The sequence below is a fragment of the Mustela lutreola genome, chromosome 6, assembly GCF_030435805.1.
Source record: "Mustela lutreola isolate mMusLut2 chromosome 6, mMusLut2.pri, whole genome shotgun sequence".
Taxonomy (NCBI): domain Eukaryota; kingdom Metazoa; phylum Chordata; class Mammalia; order Carnivora; family Mustelidae; genus Mustela; species Mustela lutreola.
Window position 1 is genome coordinate 30552049 of NC_081295.1, and position 19476 is coordinate 30571524.

At 34.9% G+C, this 19476-nt stretch overlaps 1 protein-coding gene across 1 annotated transcript in view; it reads left to right on the forward strand.

The window, feature by feature from the left end:
• The window catches only part of ASCC3 (activating signal cointegrator 1 complex subunit 3), a 344503-nt gene that overhangs the window by 209013 nt on the left and 116014 nt on the right, over window positions 1–19476 (forward strand). The window contains exons 21-25 of the mRNA XM_059177004.1: window positions 2755–2980; window positions 4709–4863; window positions 7390–7488; window positions 8660–8828; window positions 19030–19250. Of these exons, the coding sequence (XP_059032987.1) occupies window positions 2755–2980; window positions 4709–4863; window positions 7390–7488; window positions 8660–8828; window positions 19030–19250 (870 nt within the window). The remainder of the gene's footprint in view (window positions 1–2754; window positions 2981–4708; window positions 4864–7389; window positions 7489–8659; window positions 8829–19029; window positions 19251–19476) is intronic.

The window sequence follows — 19476 nt, forward strand, 5'->3', positions numbered from 1 at the left end:
TCTTTCAAATGAGGCTTTTTTTCTAGATATGTTTGTTTGGGTTTTTTTTTAATACTTTTTTACTTGAAAAAGGTATTGTTTCATGGCAAACTGTGAAACAGACTCTTAATTATGGAGAACAAACTGATGGTCACCAGAGGGGAGGTGGGTGAGGGGGATGGGTGAGATAGGTGATGAGAGTGTATTTGTTGTTATGAGCACAGACTGGTGTATGGAAGTGTTGAATCACTGTATTGTACACCTGAAACTAGTATGACACTATATGTTAACTTTACAGTAATTAAAAGAAAAATAAAAAATAAAAAAGAATCCCCTTTTTCATCATTTTTCATTGAGTAGTGCCTCCTCTAAGTTAAAGAGAAATAAAAGCTAAATCTTATTTTAAATGTAGAAACTATTCTGCTCTGTATCTTATGTTGGTAATTTTGTTCAAAAATATATATTTGTGTTAAATTATTATTAACAGCCATGAGTACTCAGGAGTGCTTTGAAATAACTGTAAATGTGAAGTATTTGCAAACATGAACCAAGATATATTGGTAAACAAGTTGAATGAATTCAGTAATTTAATCAAAGTAACCAAGGAACCAGGTGATGATTTTATATACTATGTAAACCAACTATGGCTGTGGCGGAAAAAAAATTTTTTTTGGCGTATCTTGGAACACATGTATTTCCTGCCATAGAAAAGTTTTATATAATTTATAATCTCTAAATTTATATATAATTTATAATCTCTAAACCCTGTGACTTGTATAGGAACCATTGTTTCTAACTTATTTTATCTGCTTTTGTGAAAAATGATGTTGTCATTTTACATTTTCTAATTATTTTATATTGAAATAGTTAATAGCTTAACTAAAAGTTAAAGCTTTTCTGGGTTCTAGATGAATAATCTGGTCACATTTCTTTTTGATTCAAGATTATGGATATATTACCAAAGACTGATACATGAATTGCTTTACAGTGTAGAACTTAGGGTTTCTTTATGATTGGTGCCCAGAAAGTCAGTCTTGGAAAATTAAGGTTATATCTCAAAGCATCCTTGTTTTTCTTAAATAGCTATTGTGGGTCTATCATCCTTGAATACGTTAGATAAATTACTGTTGAGTTTATATTTTAAATGTAAGCTACCAACAACAGTTCCACAACAACCCTCTCAGCTCTGTAAAATAGTCATCCCTTCTCTATTTCTAAAATTTTATTGTCTTAGCCCCTGAGATAACTCCTTAGCTCAAATATTCTCTGATGTTATAAAGCCTCTGCTTAGCTTCTCTGAACTGCATGTCTTAGGTACTCTGATCATTATTCCCAATTTATATCATTCCAGATTAAAGTGCCTGCCTATATCTCACATGGGATTTCTTCTTCCATTTCTTTTAGCTTTTAGGGAACAACTATAGGTTCTGAGATACTTTCAAACACAGTTGGGAAATTTAGCCTGGCATCTTCTTACAAGAGCAGCTAGGAGTGATGTCGGAAGAAGACCTATTTGGTGGATACAGTAATCAAAATGTTCATTTTATTTTTCATTCTCTGCGCCAAATAAGAGTCATCCTGTAATTTTTATTGGGTATCAGAACAGTTATCATACTTTTAAATACTATTTTGTTCTTAAATTTCTAATACTTTAAAAAAAAAGTAGTCAAATCTGTAAAGAGACAAATACATATTTTATATAAAATGGAAAACCAAAGCCCTTAACTCTTGTGATCATTTTTTTACCTTGTAATTTCAAGCCAGATCACCTATTTGCTATTTAAAATCTCCACTTTTTAATCTCTTTTTTTAATGATTTTGAACAGATTTTAACATTCTTCATTTTCAAGTATAGATGTCATTTGAGATTGTGAGGATACCTCCCAAATTCATGACTTTAAGAAACAATCTTCAGTAAAATAACCTGCAACATTACTAATAGAGGGAAGAAGGCAAAACAAAAGGAAACTAACTGTGGAGATGTTAAAAGGGCTTCAGTCCTTGTAACTTTCTGTATGTCTATTAATGAAGTTTTCCTAATCACCAAATTTACAACCTTGGGGTTAAATTGGACTTGTTTAGACCTGGCTTTGAATAGATACTCTAATACCAACTATCTGTGTGATCTTGGTCAAATTATTAACCTCACCAAGCTCTGTTATCTTCATGTATAAAATTATAATAACAAGCCCAATTGAATGCAGTTGCCATAAAGATTAAAGGAGATAACATACAAATTAAATGAGATACATAAAGCAATTAAGGTGTTGCTTGTTTTGTAGGGAGCCATTAATACAGGTAGCTGAACCCATCAGGATTTCCTTTATCACCCTTCTCACACTAATTTTTCTTTCTTACTGGATCCCAGAGTCATCTTTATTTCCCTAAGTAGACTTTTAATCATCCCCCTATATAGCCAAGGGTATCCTTGGCTGTATCTTATATTCTAGGTGGTTTCAACAACCTTCTAAGTCTTACATATAACTTTTATCTCTTCCTCCTTAGTTTCTCGTTGGGGGGCATAGGGTCGAGCCTCGTAAGAACTTGGATATGAGACTACCATCTGTGATTTAACAAGATAACATCCACCTATGAAAGATGTGATTATTCTTATGTAGAACTAATGAAGATAACTGAGGTTGTATGAGGATAGATGTTGCCCACAATTAAAGGCTGCAATTTGGCATACGTCCTGTAAAATTGAGTGTGAGTGACAAATTTGACAAATTTAAAAGTACAGTGTACCTAACCACTAACCCCCTTTTTATTCTTTAGAATGCAGCTAGAATTGTCCGTGCTCTTTTTGAAATTGCTCTGAGGAAACGTTGGCCTGCCATGACCTACAGGCTCCTGAATCTTAGTAAAGTCATTGACAAGAGGCTTTGGGGTTGGGCTAGCCCTTTGAGACAGTTTTCAGTCTTACCACCACACATTCTAACAAGATTAGAAGAAAAAAATCTTACTGTGGATAAACTGAAAGACATGAGGAAAGATGAAATAGGTAAGCAGAAACGTTTTAATGTATTGTTCTGTACAAATAAAATATTTTATTAGATATAAAAGAAAACTGCATTTTCATACTTCAGATAAATTTGTTTACCATTTTAAATTCAGTTGGTATCATTATGTAAATAGCATTTGTTCTTCTACTTTTATCATATGATGTTGAAAAAGTATTCCTACATACATTTCTAGATATCTTAACATTTTATTGGACAAACTTAAAATAAGATTATTGAATAGTTAATATTTGATTAGTTAATATTGATTAATATTGATTAGTTAATATTTCAGATTCTGAGGACGCCTGGGTGGCTCTGTGGGTTAAAGCCTCTCCCTTCAGCTCTGGTCATGATCTCAGGGTCCTGGGATCGAGCCCCACATCAGGCTCTCTGCTCAGCAGGGAGCCTGCTTCCTCCTCTCTCTCTGCCTGCCTCTCTGCCTACTTGTGAACTCTATCAAATAAATAAATAAAATCTAAAAAAAAATTTCAGATTCTGAATAGGATAGACATTACACATGAAGTGAGTTAGGCTGAGAAGAAATAAGGGGGAGGACTACTGCTGGCATAAGGTCCAATGATGGAAGAGAGGTTGAGATAATTATTTCACCTTGTATAGTAAGAATACTTGAAGACAGAATGGTAGAAGGTATCCATAAAAATAGAAATTAAGGATATTAATTAGAGAAGTTAAGATTACTTACAATGGGGGCACCTGGGTGGCTCAGTAGGTTAAGCCTCTGCCTTCGCCTCAGGTCATGATCCTGGGATCCGGGAACCGAGCCCCACATCGGGCTCTCTGCTCCACGGGGAGCCTGCTTCTCCCTTTCCCACTCCCCCTGCTTGTGTTCCCTCTCTCCGGTCTCGGTCTCTGTCAAACAAATAAATAAATAAAATCTTTAAAAAAAAAAGATTACTTACAATGGAGTAACATGTGTAAATATTTTATGATACTTTATCATTAAAGGAAAACCACTTTTAGTTTCAAATTCTGGTGAACATAGAACATTTTGATTTGCTCATAAATATACTTTAAAAATTGTATTATGAAGAACCAAGATATGTAAGAACTATTGATACTATTAAATATTATCTATTTTTACTTAATTGCTTGGACTCAAGTAGGAGAATGTTTATAGTCAGTCACAGTCAGTCTGTTTGTGACCCCCTCCCCACCTTGGCATTCCCATACATAACTACTTCAAAATGTAGTAATTTATGAAAATGAGTACAAGTGATTAAGTTTGTACTACATTAACCATATTTTATATTTTAGCTTTATTTTTTTCTAGAAATGAGTTTGGATGGGTGATTTGTGTTTGATTATTAAAGCATTTCCCATGATGGTTATAGAGTTGAGAAGTAGACTTTGAGCAAATTAATAGCTATTTTCACAAAATACTGAATTTTTTAATGTGTCATAAGCTAACTAGGAGAAAAGTAGGACAGTTTATAGTAGTTTAAACACTGTCAAGTCTCAGTAATTTTAAGAACCCTATTAATAGCTGAAGAAACCCTGATACTGGTTTTCAGAGCTATGAATTGCTAATTCAAGTTAACTATTACAAAATATTCAAACATGCCAGGTCAAGAATGTCAACTATTCTACATAGCAAATCATAAAACAAGCAATAAAACCACCTTCTCTGAAATCCCATTTACAAGTCAGATTATATTGCTTTTTTTTCTGTCTGAACACATTTCTTCTGTGTGATGTTTTCCTTACAGGTCACATGCTGCATCATGTGAATATTGGGCTCAAGGTCAAACAGTGTGTTCATCAGATTCCTTCTGTTACAATGGAAGCATCCATTCAGCCCATCACACGGACTGTCCTCCGAGTGACACTGAGCATCTGTCCTGATTTTACTTGGAATGATCAGGTAAAAGTGGAAAATATCTATATCAGTGGTCAGTAAAAATGTCTGTACTGCAGGTTCGACTATACCTCCTTACATCTGTCCTTAAGACATAATAGAAAACTCTAAAAAGAATATATATTGAAGATTCATTTAAAGCATTGTAGTAATATTTACTATCATCCTGAAGAAAAATATGATATAATATATTAAAATGGCAACCAATGAGACCTCTTCATAACATCTTAGGTACCCTGAAAGTTCAACATTGAACAATAGTTTAGTGGATTCACTTTCATAAAGACTTTGCTTAATTCTATCTTCTTTAATTTTGTTATCTTCATTTTTGCCAGCTCTACTTACTCTGTCATTTTATCCTACTAAAAAGTCAAGATTCTTTGTGGTAAAAGAGCCCTTTTAAAATCCTAATATTTCTCAAATTATCAGTCTCCTCTTCTATTTTCCATTAGATGTGTAGAAAGAGTATTCTATGTTTTCCTCCTGGTCACCAGTTTCTTTCCTGCTGAGACTACTTTCTCAGTGATCACCAAAACCTAACTGGTTGCCATAATAATGACTTTTGCTGTTATTTTCCTTAGTTCTCTGAATATTCAGCACTATACATTGTCTTTCTTGAAAATGTCCTTCCTTGGCACCTATCACATTCCTGTTTCTGTGTTTACCCTTTCTATTCTTTCTAAATCTTAGACGTTATGGTAACTATAATTCATCACATCTGGTTGTGACACCCTTCCCACCCTGGTATTCCCATACATAACTATTTCAGAATCTAATCATTTATGAAAATATGTGCAAGGGTCGACCATATTTTATATTTTAGCTTCATTTTTCCATATATCATATATATGAAATCATATATGTATTTAACGTGTACACACACATATATGAAGTTCTACTCTGGATCCTCTTTCTATTCTATTTTTTAAGGTCTGTCTTTGCAGCAGTTGCTGTACAAAGACTCCAGTAAAAGTAGTGATTGTAGATACAAAAGTAAGTCTCAATCCTTTCTTTCAAGAAGCCAGTGGAGGAAGACAAGGAAATCCGTAATTGTAATAGCAGTACCTTCTTTACATGGTTATTTTAAGTTTCTGATTTCGTATAAGTAAATGTCTTCTACATTACCTGTCATTATTAATATATCTTTAATATGAATTAATTTTATTCATCAATGTGCTTAAAAATTAACCAGCCATAGTCTTAAATCTACCACTGGTCTTAAACTGTCCTAACCAGTAATTTCTTCAGCTTTCTCCTCTGTAAACATGCATAATAATAATAATAATTATCTTTCTCACAAATTCTGTGAGAGCTAAATGATATAAAATTATATTTAATATTTCTGTAAACATTAAATTTTACATAAAATGTAAAATTAGTTAAGCCATACTCATATTTCATTTATATTTATAATAGAGGGTTTTTAAAATCCATAAAAGTTTTATTTGCCTTTTTTCACAGTTTTCTTCTGTCAGTATCCATAAAAATATCTTCCACAGTTTGATTTAATTCATCAGTAAGATAGAGTACTTAATCGTTTGTGTAAAGTGTTAACTTGAGCTCAGTTAGAATGCTATTGGCTGCAAGAATAGAAAACCTGACTTATCTCAAAGGGACTTATGCAAAAAAATATATTATCTTCCACAATAAAATGTCCACCAGTAGAATAGGCCCCAGAGGTAATTTAATGTATTTAATGCCATCATTTAGGGCCCATCTTTTTGCTGTCCTGACACTCTTGGCTACTTTCCAAATTTTTTCTGTGCTTCCTTGTTCACGTTTAACAGGGAAAGGTGAACACATCCCTACTTCATCAACCCAGAGCATGAACCATAAGACTTTTCCTCAGTCTGATTGAAATAGAATTGGCCATGTGCCTATCCCTTACCACAAGCTGTTTGTTATAAGGGGGATACTATAAGCTGATTGGCTTGGGCTATCCAAAATCATTCTGAGAGACAAGGTCACCTTTTCCTGAGTCACATAATAGAGAGATGAACACTTAACAATACTGGGCTTTGTTAGGAAGAAAAAAAAAAAAAGAGGGAGAAGAATGAGTATAAAATACAGTATATCTATCTCTCCGATGGAATATTATTTGTTAGTGAAAAAGAATGAAGTACTGTTACATGATAGAACATGAATGAACCTTGAGAACATGGTAAATGAAAAAAGCCAGTCACAGAGGGCCACATATTATATTATTCCATTTATATAAAATCTCCACTACAAGCAAATCTTTATAAAATAGATTGTTGTTGTCAAGCTTGGAAGTTGGGACAATGGAGAAAGATAAGTAGTGACTGGAGATGGGTGCAAGGTTTCTTTTTGGGGGTAATTCTTAAATAAGATTATAGAGATGGTTGTAAAAGCTTTATAAAAACCATTGAAATGTATACTTTAAGTGAGTAACCTTTTTAATGTAAATTATATATTAGTAATGCTGTTAGAATAGGTGCTGGATTTGTAAACAACAATATCCCTTACTTGAGTTAAAATATACTTAGTATTAGAATATTATTTTTCCTCTAGGTCCATGGGACAGTAGGAGAACCTTGGTGGATTTGGGTAGAAGATCCTACAAATGATCATATTTATCATTCAGAGTATTTTCTAGTTCTGAAAAAACAGGTAAACATGGGTGTGTCTATTATTATGTTGCTATCAAAAAAAAGAAAACATAAACTAAATAATTTCTGTTTTTACCTATTTCTTTATAATTTCTTAGTGCCCTTAAAGCTTTATTTTTTTTTTTTATGTTTCTGTTTGGTTTCAAAGGTAACAGGAATTGCATGTTATTATATTCATATATTCAGTGTGATCCTAGGTTGAGAAAGTTAATTGTAATCTTTATCATGGTTCAAGGCGTGACCTGCACAGGAGTGAAATATGTCCGATGGATGGGATAAATAATGTAATGGATAAATAAAATTAAATAAATAAAAACTAATACTTTAAATGTTACAAAAATTACTACAGAATATTGACTCACATTATGAAAAGAGCATTTTAAAATATTTTCCATAAATCCTAAAAGAAAAACTTAATTTGATACTAGCATATCTTTAACTGTGATGCTTCATCCATGATTTCTCTTTTTATCAAAGAGAAAACAAGTTTTAGGCAGGGAACCTTGGGTAGACAGTAGTAGAATTTCACAGGATGTTTCTTTTCATGATTACCTTCTATTTATGCTAAGTTCTGTTATTCCACTTTAGGTCATGGTAAAATTTAAAGAAAAATGTTAAGTGAATTGGTAAAAATCATGAAGTTAAATAATTTAATGAATAGAAATTTAGGAAATTCTGATAGTCAAACTGGTAATGTTAGTACATGATGATATACATATATCAATAATATAAATTGTATATAAATTTTACTTTCTACAATATCAGATATCCTCAGAAGGGAACTACATATAAATTTCTGAAGTGCCTGAATATCTCAGCTACTTATTTATTTATTTAAGATTTTATTTATATTTATTTATTTGACAGACAAACAGTGAGAGAGGAAACACAAGCACGGGGAGTGGGAGAGGGAGAAGCAGGCTTCCCACTGAATGGGGAGCCCAATGTTGGGCTTGATCCCAGGACGCAGGACCCTGGGATCATGACCTGAGTTGAAGGCAGCCGCTTAATGACTGAGCCATCTAGGTGCCCCTATCTCAGCTATTTAGAAACCCAACATATTTTCTTGTTTAGTACCTATTGGTGTAGATAGCATTTTCTTAACACTAGACTAAGAGGTCCTTTATGATATCAGAATATTCATATTCACTTGAGACTTTATTTCACATTAGGTCATTAGTAAAGAAGCTCAACTTCTGGTATTTACAATCCCTATTTTTGAGCCTTTGCCTTCCCAATACTACATCCGAGCAGTGTCTGATAGATGGTTAGGAGCTGAGGCTGTATGTATTATCAACTTTCAACATCTGATTCTACCAGAGAGACATCCTCCCCATACAGGTAACATATTGAATTGTAACTTGAATCATTGATATTGTTGTTGATGTTTGTTGTTTAATTTGTGTGTTTGTTTTTATTATTTTTTTATTAAAATATAATGTATTATTTGTTTCAGGGGTACAGGTCTGTGATTCATCAGTCTTACACAGATCACAGCGCTTAACATAGCACATACCCTCCCCAATGTCCATCACCCAGCTACCCCATCCCTCCCACCTCACCTCCCCTAGAGCAATCTTCAGTTTGTTTCCTGAGACTTAGAGTCTCTTATGGTTTGTCTCCCTCTCTGGTTTCATCTTCTTTCATTTTCCCTCCCTTCCCCTTTGATTCTCTGTATTGTTTCTCAAATGCTTCAAATCAGTGAGATCATACGATAATTGTCTTTCTCCGATTGACTTATTTCACTTAGCATGATACCCTCTAGTTCTACATCGTTGCAAATGCCAAGATTTCAGTTTTTGATGGCTGCATAATATTCCATTGTGTATATATACCACATCTTCTTTATCCATTCAAATGTTGATGGACATTAAGGCTCTTTCTGTGGATTGGCTATTGTGGACATTGCTGCTATAAACATTAAGGTGCACGTACCACTTCAGATCACTACATTTGTGTCTTTGGGGTAAATACCCAGTAGTACAATTGCTTGTAGGGTAGCTCTGTTTTCAACTTTTTGAGGAACCTCCATATTGTTTTCCAGAGTGGATGCACCAGCTTGCATTCCCACGGACAGTGTAGGAGGGTTCCCCTTTCTCCGCATCCTCACCAACATCTGTCATTTCCTGACTTGTTAATTTTAGCCATTCTAACTTCTGTGATGTGGAATCTCATTGTGGTTTTGATTTGTATTTCCCTAATGCCTAGTGATATGGAGCATTTTTTCATGTGTCTGTGTCCATCTGGATGTCTTCTTTGCAGAAATGTCTGTTCATGTCCTCTGCCCATTTCTTGATTATATTATTTGTTCTTTGGGGGTTGAGTTTGACAAGTTCTTTATAGATTTTGGCTACTAGCCCCTTATCTGAGATGTCATTTGCAAATATCTTCTCCCATTCTGTCAATTATCTTTTGGTTTTGTTGACTGTTTCCTTTGCTGTGCAAAAGCTTTTTATCTTGAAGTCCCAATAGTTCATTTTTGTTCTTGCTTCCCTTGCCTTTGGCAATGTTTCTAGGAAGAAGTTGCTGCGGCTGAGGTTGAACAGGTAGCTACCTGTGTTCTCCTCAAGGATTTTTGGTGGATTCCTGTCTCACATTCAGGTCTTTCATCCATTTGAGTCTATTTTTGTGTGTGGTATAAGAAAATGGTCCAGTTTAGTCCACATTTCATGTGACTTCTGCATGTCCCAACACTATTTGTTGAAGACACTGTCTTTTGTCCATTGGACATTTTTTTCCTGCCTGGTCAAAGATTAGTTCATCATAGCATTGAGGGTCCATTTCTGGGCTCTCTATTCCATTCTATTCATCAATGAGTCTGTTTTTGTGCCAGTACCATACTGTCTTGATGATTACAGCTTTGTAATAGAGCTTGAAGTCCAGAATTAGAAATAAAGGCTTTAAATGATGGTGATGCCACCAGCTTTGGTTTTCTTTTTCAACATTCCTCTGGCTCTTCCGGGTCTTTTCTGCTTCCATGTAAATTTTAGAATTATTTGTTCCATTTCTTTGAAAAAAGTTGATGGTATTTCGATAAAGATTGCATTAAATGTATATATTGCTTTTGGTGGTGTAGACATTTTCACAATATTTGTTCTTCCAATCCATGAGCATGGAATGTTTTTCCATTTCTCTGTGTCTTCCTCAATTTCTTTCATGAGTATTCTATAGTTTTCTGAGTACAGATTCTTTGCCTCTTTGGTTAGATTTATTCCTAGGTATCTTATGGTTTTCATGCAATTGTGATTGAGATCAACTCCTTAATTTCTCTTTCTTCTGTCTTCTTGTTGGTATATAGATTTTATACATTGATTTCTGTGCATTGATTTTATATCCTGACATTTTATGGAATTCCTGGATGAGTTCTAGCACTTTTGGAGTGGAGTCTTCTGGGTTTTCCACATAAAGTATCATATCATCTGCAGACAGTGAGTTTGATTTCTTTGCCAATTCAGATGCCTTTTATTTCTTTCTATTGTCTGATTGCTGAGGCTATGACTTCTAGTTCTGTATGAAATAGCAGTGGTGATAGTGGACATCCTTGCCATGTTCTTGACCTTAGTGGAAAAACTCTTCAGTTTTTCCCCATTGAGAACAATATTCACTGTGGGTTTTTCGTAGATGGCTTTAAGGATATTGAGGTATGTACCTTCTGTCCCCACACTGTGAAGAGTTTTGATCAAGAAAGGATGCTGTACTTTGTCAAATGCTTTTTCTGCATCTATTGAGAGTTCTTGTCCTTTCTTTTATTGATGTATGGTATCACATTGATTAATTTGCATTTGTTGAACTAACCTTGCAGCCCAGGTATAAATCCCACTTGATCATGGTGAATAATCCTTTTAATGTACTATTAGATCCTCCTGGCTAGTATTTTGGTGAGAATTTTTGCATCTGTGTTCATCAGGGATATTAGTCTGTAATTCTCCTTTTTGATGTGGTCTTTGTCTGGTATTAGGATCAAGATAATGCTGGCCTCGTAAAATGGGTTTAGAAGTTTCCCTTCCATTTCTATTTTTTGGAACAGTTTCAGGAGAATGGGTATTAATTCTTCTTTAAATGTTTAGTAGAATTCCCCTAGGAAGTCGTCTGGCCCTGGGCTCTTATTTCTTGGGAGATCTTTGATTTATAGGTCTGTTCAGGTTTTCTATTTCTTCCTGGCTCAGTTTTGATAGTTTATACGTCTCTAGTAATGCATTCATTTCTTTCAGATTGTCTAGTTTGCTTGCATATAGTTGCTCATAATGTGTTCTTTTAATTGCTTGTATTTCTTTGATGTTGGTTGTGATATCTCCTCTTTGGTTCATAATTTTACTAATTTCGATCCTTTCTCTTTTCTTTTGGATAAGTCTGGTCAGGGGTTTATCAATCTTATTAATTCTTTCAAAGAACCAACTCCTAGTTTCGTTGATCTGTTTACTGTTCTTTTGGTTTCTATTTCATTAATATCTGCTATGATCTTTTTTATTTCTCTTCTTCTCCTAGGTTTAGGCTTTATTTGCTGTTCTTTCTCCAGCTCCTTTAGGTATAGGGTTAGGTTGTGTATTTGAGACCTTTCTTGTTTCTTGAGAAAGGCTGTAATGCTACATCTCAAAGATTTTCAACAGTTGTGTTTTCATTTTCATTTGTTTCCATGATTTTTTAAAAATTCTTCTTTAATTTCCTGGTTGACCCATTGATTCCTTAGTAGGATGCTCTTTAGCCTCCATGTATTTGCGTTCTTTGTAACTTTCCTCTCATGATTGAGTTCTAGTTTCAAAGCATTGTGGTCAAAAATATGGGAATGATCCCAATCATCTGGTACGATTGAGACCTGATTTGTGACCCAGGACAAGATCTGTTGTGGAGAATGTTCCCCGTGCACTAGGGAAGAATGTGTATTCTGTTGATTTGGGATGGAATGTTCTGAATAAATCTGTGAAATCCATTTGGTCCAGTGTGTCATTTAAAGACTTTATTTCTTTGTTGATCTTTCACTTAGATGATCTGTCCATTTCAGTGATGGGTTGTTAAAGTCCCCTACTATTATTCTTTTACTGTCGATGTGTTTCTTTGATTTTGTTATTAATTGGCTTATTTAATTGCTGCTCCCATGTTAGGGGCATAGATATTTAAAATTATTTGATCTTCTTGTTGGATAGACCCTTTAAGTATGATATAGTGTCCTTTCTCATCTCTTATTACAGTTTTTGGTTTAAAATCTAATTTGTCTGATACAAGGAGTGTTACCCCCAGCTTTCTTTTGATGTCCATTAGCATGATTAATGGTGTTCCACTCGTTCACTTTAAATCTGGAGGTGTATATGGGTCTAAAATGGGTCCCTTGCAGATAGCATATTGATGGGCCTTGTTTTTGTTTCATCCAATCTGGTACCCTGTTTCTTTTGATTGGGGCATTTAGCCCATTTACATTCAGGATAACTATTGAAAGATAATGGATTTAGTGCCATTGTATTGCTTGTAAGGTGACTGTTACTGTATATGGTCTCTCTTCCTTTCTGGTCGACGTTTCTTAAGGCTCCCTCTTTTCTTAGAGGACCCCTTTCAATATTTCCTGTAGAGCTGGTTTGGTGTTTGCAAATTCATTTAATTTTGTTTGTCTAGAAGCTTTTTATCTCTCCTTCTATTTTCAATGACAGCCTAGCTGGATATAGTATTCTTGGCCGCATAATCTTCCTCATTTAGTGCTCTGAATATATCATGCCTGTCATTTCTGGCCTTCCAGGTCTCTGTGGATAGGTCTGCTGCCAATCTAGTATTTCTGCCATGGTGGGTTAAAGACCTCCTGTCCCTGGAGCTGCTTTCAGGATTTTCTTTGTCTCGGAGACTTGTAAGTTTTACTGTTAGATGATGGGGTGTGTACCTATTTTTATTGATTTTGAGGGGACTTCTCTGTGCCTCCTGGATTTTGATGCCTGTTTTCTTACCCAAATTAAGGAAGTTCTCTCTATGATTTACTCCAGTATACCTTCTGCCTTTCTCTTTCTTCTTCTTCTGGGATCCCAATTATTCTAATATTGATTGTCTATGGTATTACTTATCTCGAATTCTTCCCTTATGATCCAGTAGTTGTTTATCTCTCTTTTTCTTAGCTAATTCTCCATCATTTGGTCTTCTATATCACTAATCTCTCTTTTCCCTTATTTATCCTAGCAGTTAGAGCCTCCATTTTTTATTGTACCTCATTAATAGCCTTTTTGATTTGGAATTGGTTAGATTCTAGTTCTTTTATTTCCCTAGAAAGGAATTCTCTATTATCTTCTATGCTTTTTTCAGGTCCAGCTAGTATCTTTATAATCATCATTCTGGACTCTAGTTCTGACATCTTACCAATGTCCATATTGATTAGGTCCCTGCCAGGTAGTACTGACTCTTGTTCTTTTTTTTTTTTTTGCAGTCAAATGCTCTACCACTGAGCTATACCCCCTCTTTTTTTTTTTTTTTTTTTTGAAGTGAATTTTTCTGTTTTGTCATTTTGTCCTGAAGGACAGATGAATGAGAGAACAAAAATGCTAAAAGGGTAACAATGACCCCGAAAAATATACACTAAACAAATCAGGAGAGACCCGAAACTGGGGGGGGGAAAGCGGGGGAGAACATGATTTGCTGGTGAATGGAGCAGATCCACACACTAGATTTTATGTGTATTTTGGTCTTTTAGGAGGAACTGCCTCCCAAAATTTTAAGGATAGAAAAACATATATACAAAAATAAGGGTAAATATGATGAAGGGAAGGGATGGAATATGACTGTAAAGATGAAAATTAAAAAAGATTTTAAAAAAGGAATTGATAAGATAAGAAGTTGGTTGAAAAAAGAAAGGAAAAAATTTTTAAAAAGAAAAAGAAAGAATGTGATCAGATAGGAGACTGGAACAAGGCCATACACTAGATTTAGGGTACATTTTGGTCTGTTAGAAGAAACTGTATCCCAAAATTTTAAAGAAAGAAAAACTTATATATATGCTTAAAAAATAAGGTTAAATAAGATGAAGGGATAGAATATGACCGTAAAAAGGAAAATTTTAAGAGATTTTTTAAAAAAAAATTTATAAGATGTTGAAAAAGGAAAGAAGAAAAATTCAAAAAGAATAGAAAAAACTGAATTAAAATGTTAACTTTGAAAGACTAAAGAATCGTGGGAAAAAGGCCATGAATTCTATGTGCTATATTCCCCTAGTGCTAGAATTTTGCAGTTCTCATTGATCAGCAAACTTGGTCTTAGCTGGATGTTTTTGCTGATCTTCTGGGAGAGGGCCTGTTGCAGTGATTCTCAAATATCTTTGCCCAAGGCAGAATTGCACCACCCTTGCCAGGGACCTGGCTAAGTAATCTGCTCGGGTTTGCTCTCAGTAGCTTTTGTTCCCTGAAGGCTTTCCCTATAGCTTTGGAGGATGGGAATGAAAATTGTGGTCTCCTAATCTCTGGCCCTGGAGGAGCTGAGAACTCGGGGCCCCACTCCTCAGTCGGCCCTCAGAGAAAAGCAATCACTCCTATCTCCCTGGTCTCAAGCCTCACTCCGTGAGCACCTAGCCTATGACCGAGCATTTCTGTCTCTGGCATATGATCCTGTTTGGAGTCTCCAAACCAAGTAGATTCCTGTGGTGTGCTCTCATGCTGCTCTTACTAAGGGAGGAAAGGGAGTCTCACCGGATCTGCCACTTTTTTGATCCCTGCTCAAGAGTAGTGGCCCAGCTGTGCTGTAGATCATTGTTTATGGCAACCCCGAGCTGAGAGCCCACTCCTCATGTCCATTTTTGCAGCCAGTTTCTCCACTCTGATACTTAGGAGCTCTGCCACACTCAGTTATCCCCAGTCTTTCTGTGACCCCAAGAGTCCTATGACCACAATGTCCCTGCAAGAGTACCCCCTGGCTCAGCCACTAGAGCAATGTCCCTCTACAGAGCAGACTTCTAAAAGTTCTGATTTTGTGCTTCACTGTTCTGTCACTTGCCGGTAGCCAGCTGATGGAGGCTACTTACCCCCTGCAGTCTGTCTTCCCAAATATCACCTTGAATTCCTGTCTCTGCAAGGTCCTCCCTTCCAGAAAGTGGTTGTTTTTCTGTTCTCAGAATTGCTGCTAATTCTTTTCTTCAATCTCCTGTTGAGTTTATAGATGTTCAGAAGTTTTGATAACTATCTAGCTGAGACCAGACACAATTTAGGTCTCCTACTCCTCCGCCATCTTGCTTTTCATCTGATATTGTTTTTATTTTCTTTTTAAATAGCTTTATTGAGATACAATTCACATATCACACAGTTCACCCTATAACTTAAATAAGGTATCCAATTAAAATATATATATATATATATATATATATATATACAATTAAACTTTATTATTATTGGTTGATGTAGTACCTTTAAGTATAACTTTATGATGAGTACAACTGTGTTGGAATGGGTGCATTGTTGTTTTAATTAAAGTTGCAAGTGTCTGTGCTTTAAAGTTGTCTAAATACAATCAGAACCCAACTCATTTAGTCAATATAGTTTGAAAAAAGACCTTCCAAAATCAAATCTATGTATACATTGGGTAGAACTTAATAGCAGACCTTCATTTTGTTTGAGTTCAAAAGACATTAAGCCTAGTCCAATTCTCATAGCTATAACAAGCTGGAGACTCACTACTTCTGTATTATTATGCCTTCATATTTATATTCTTAAAGGATTTTATTTATTTATTTGAGAAAGAGAGAGATTAAGAGAATGAGTGGGAGGAGAGGCAGAGGTAGAAGCAGATTCCCTGAAGAGGAGGGAGCCCAGTGTGGCACTTAATCTCAGGACCCTGGATCATGATATGAGCCAAAGGCAGACACTTAACTGATTGAGCCAGTCAGGCACCCACCTTCATCTCTGTTTTATATACAATCGTTACAATCCATATCCCCTTCCTTCCCACTGCAAGTCTTGTCATTTAATCTGTGCTCTTTGGGAAACTTCTGAGGTATCCTTTTTGTTTGCATTTATTGCTATTTACCTAAACTTATTTCTAGTGTGTTAAATGAATTAAAGTGAATCACAAGTTCTTTTTCTTCCCTATAGCGTGCTTCTACACCAAAAGAAAAAAAAACTAGTATTAAGGAGTCAGGTTATGATATCACTGCAGAATGGATTCATGATACCTCAAGTCATCCATCCTACAAACAATATATACCCTTTATATTAGTTCTCTTCTTCCACACTAATATGATAAAAGGGAATATGGTAATCTGCAATATCATGTAACAGTTTTTCATTGTCAAAACTAACAAAAATTCATTTTTAGATTTTTGTAACATGAAGAAGAATCTTTATATTTTGATTTATTAAGAAGCAGAATTTCATGAATCAATGTTTATATTGGTACTTTTAAGTGCTCTCCATTCTATTTTTAAAATGTCTTTAGATTAAGCTAATAATTGAGTATATTAAGTGTATTTCTTGTTGAGAATTCATAATTGATTAATGATTTCAAGAGGTCCTTAATTTAGAGAAAAATAAAGGCTGTTCTTTTCATGTAATTCCTTTGAAGACAAATTATTTTCAAAATAAAAATAATATTCCTTACTACTTCTAATGAATACACTTTTTAACAGTCCTTTGGGAAATGAAAACAGGCATTAATGTGATTTTAATCTTTGCCATTTTTTGTCAGATGTTTACCTTGTTTATTACCTTAGCATATCTTAAAAAGAAATACTTTAGACTACAGCTTAAAACAACTTTGATACCTTGACAGAACTAAAAAGATTGTCAACATAGGGAAATAGAGTTTGCAGTGTCTACCAATACACTCATTAAAGAGGACCTTTCTGTTTTTCTTCCATCAAGTAGACTTATATGTAATACCTAGAATATCAAAATATGTAAAAATGTTTGGTGCTTTAATTTTAAAGTATATGGTACCATCATTACTACTAAATCTCGAGTGCAGTATTTGATTTTAATGTGCATTAACATTGTATATTAATGCTCATTTGGTCACTTCTCTGTTGAGTGCAAAGCACATATCACCCTATTTATATAATTAGTTGGCTTCTGACTACACTTCAAAAAGCAGTAAATATACCACCGTGACATCTTAGTGGATATTAGAAATGCATGATGTAACCTCAATGATTCCCAGTTCTATTTGGCTGAGGGTGGGAGTGGGTATGTGTTTATGTGGGTGTTTGTAGGCACCCCATTGAGCCTAAATCAAACAAGAAAATTCTTCACATTTCATAGAAGTGAATCATCACATTTTCATATTATTAGCATATACCAAAATGTTTATTTTTCCTATTAAGAATATGTCTATGCTTCGGTTAACATTGCAAGTTGAGACTTCCTCCCTTCTTGATTTTCAGTGCTACAGAAAATTTAGGAGATTGTGATCTGCTACAAAAAATTTATGCAGTTGCCTCTTAATTACCTGTGAAATAGAGTAAAGCTGCAGAGCTGAGATAATGTTTCTAAAATAGCTTTTCTATCTTTAAGTACAATTTTTTTCTAAGATTTTTATTTATTTGTTTGACAGAGAGATCACAAGTAGGCAGAGAGGCAGGCAGAGAGAGAGGGGGAAGCAGGCCCCCCGCTGAGCAGAGAGCCCAGTACGGGGCTCAATCCCAGGACCCTGAGATCATGACCTGAGCTGAAGATAGAGGCTTAATTCACTGAGACACCCAAGCGCCCCTAAGTACAATTTTTGAGAATTCTCTACACTTTCCATTTTGAAACTGTACTATGAACAGCTCACACAGATATAGACCACCATGTCCTCTTACAGATTTTTTTTCCTCCTTATTCAAACTTCATATGAAGTTTGAAGATGAAGTGGAATCATCCTCCATGAAAGAATCCTGAGAGTAAAGTTGCCTTCCAGTTTTCTAACTGATAACTTTTCTGTATTATGGGAAAATACAGTGTCAAGTTCAAGAATGTGTAACTTCATTTCTCTAAATCATTTTAACTGTCTAATCTCCTAGACCTCTAGTTTATATAATAAGATACAACTAAATTTGTTTGTTTCCATGTTTTCTCAGTGCAGTTCTTTTTACCCACTCATTCTCTTATTTGAAACTCCCACCTAAGTTTTTTCCTGTAATTATTTAAGTCTATTTTAGTTTTTTTTGACTAAACGAATAGCTCATTCAGGCATTCTGGTTTGGTCATTTTTCTGACAGATAAAAGGAAATTTATTATTGGTAACCATTTTGGTCCTGCAGTTTGCAGTTGGTTTTCCTTTTTCTACAGATTGGGCTAAATTTAATTTTCTTCTACACCACGCGTATTTTCATACACCCGTCGCTCAAATTAGTTTCCTGATTGGAAAAGGGCCATATAGTGATATTAGTGTTGGTATATGGGGAACTCTACCAGAAGAGTGTCCAATACATCAAAATTATAAATGTGCTAACAGCGAGAGAAAAAAAGACCTGTAACTGGTATATTAAAATTTATGTTAAGCCTTTTTTTCCCCCTTCCAATGAATTAAAGATTGTTATAATTTATCCCTGAGAGACAGTGTTTCGTATTGTCCATTCTTTCCAGTTATGGTTGTACCTGTTTCATCTTTTCAGAATTACTGGATCTTCAGCCTTTACCAATTACAGCCTTGGGATGTGAAGCATATGAAGCCCTGTACAACTTTAGCCACTTCAACCCTGTGCAGACACAAATATTTCATACACTGTATCACACAGACTGTAATGTCCTACTTGGAGCACCCACTGGATCAGGAAAGACTGTTGCTGCTGAATTAGCCATTTTCAGAGTCTTCAACAAGTACCCTACTTCAAAGGTCTGTTTGAAGGAATCACATGCTTGCATTAAATTAGAAAACACAGTCTGTCATCTGTAAACTAGCCCATTCTAAACACACAGTAAGACTCAATGCGTAGATTTGTCACTCTTTTAGTGCATTTTCTGGGGGAACCAGATCAGCATTAGAATAACTGGCCAGAAAAACTTTGGAGTCCTCTAGTTGGGTTTCTAATGTACACGTCAGTTTGCACATGTCCTTTCCT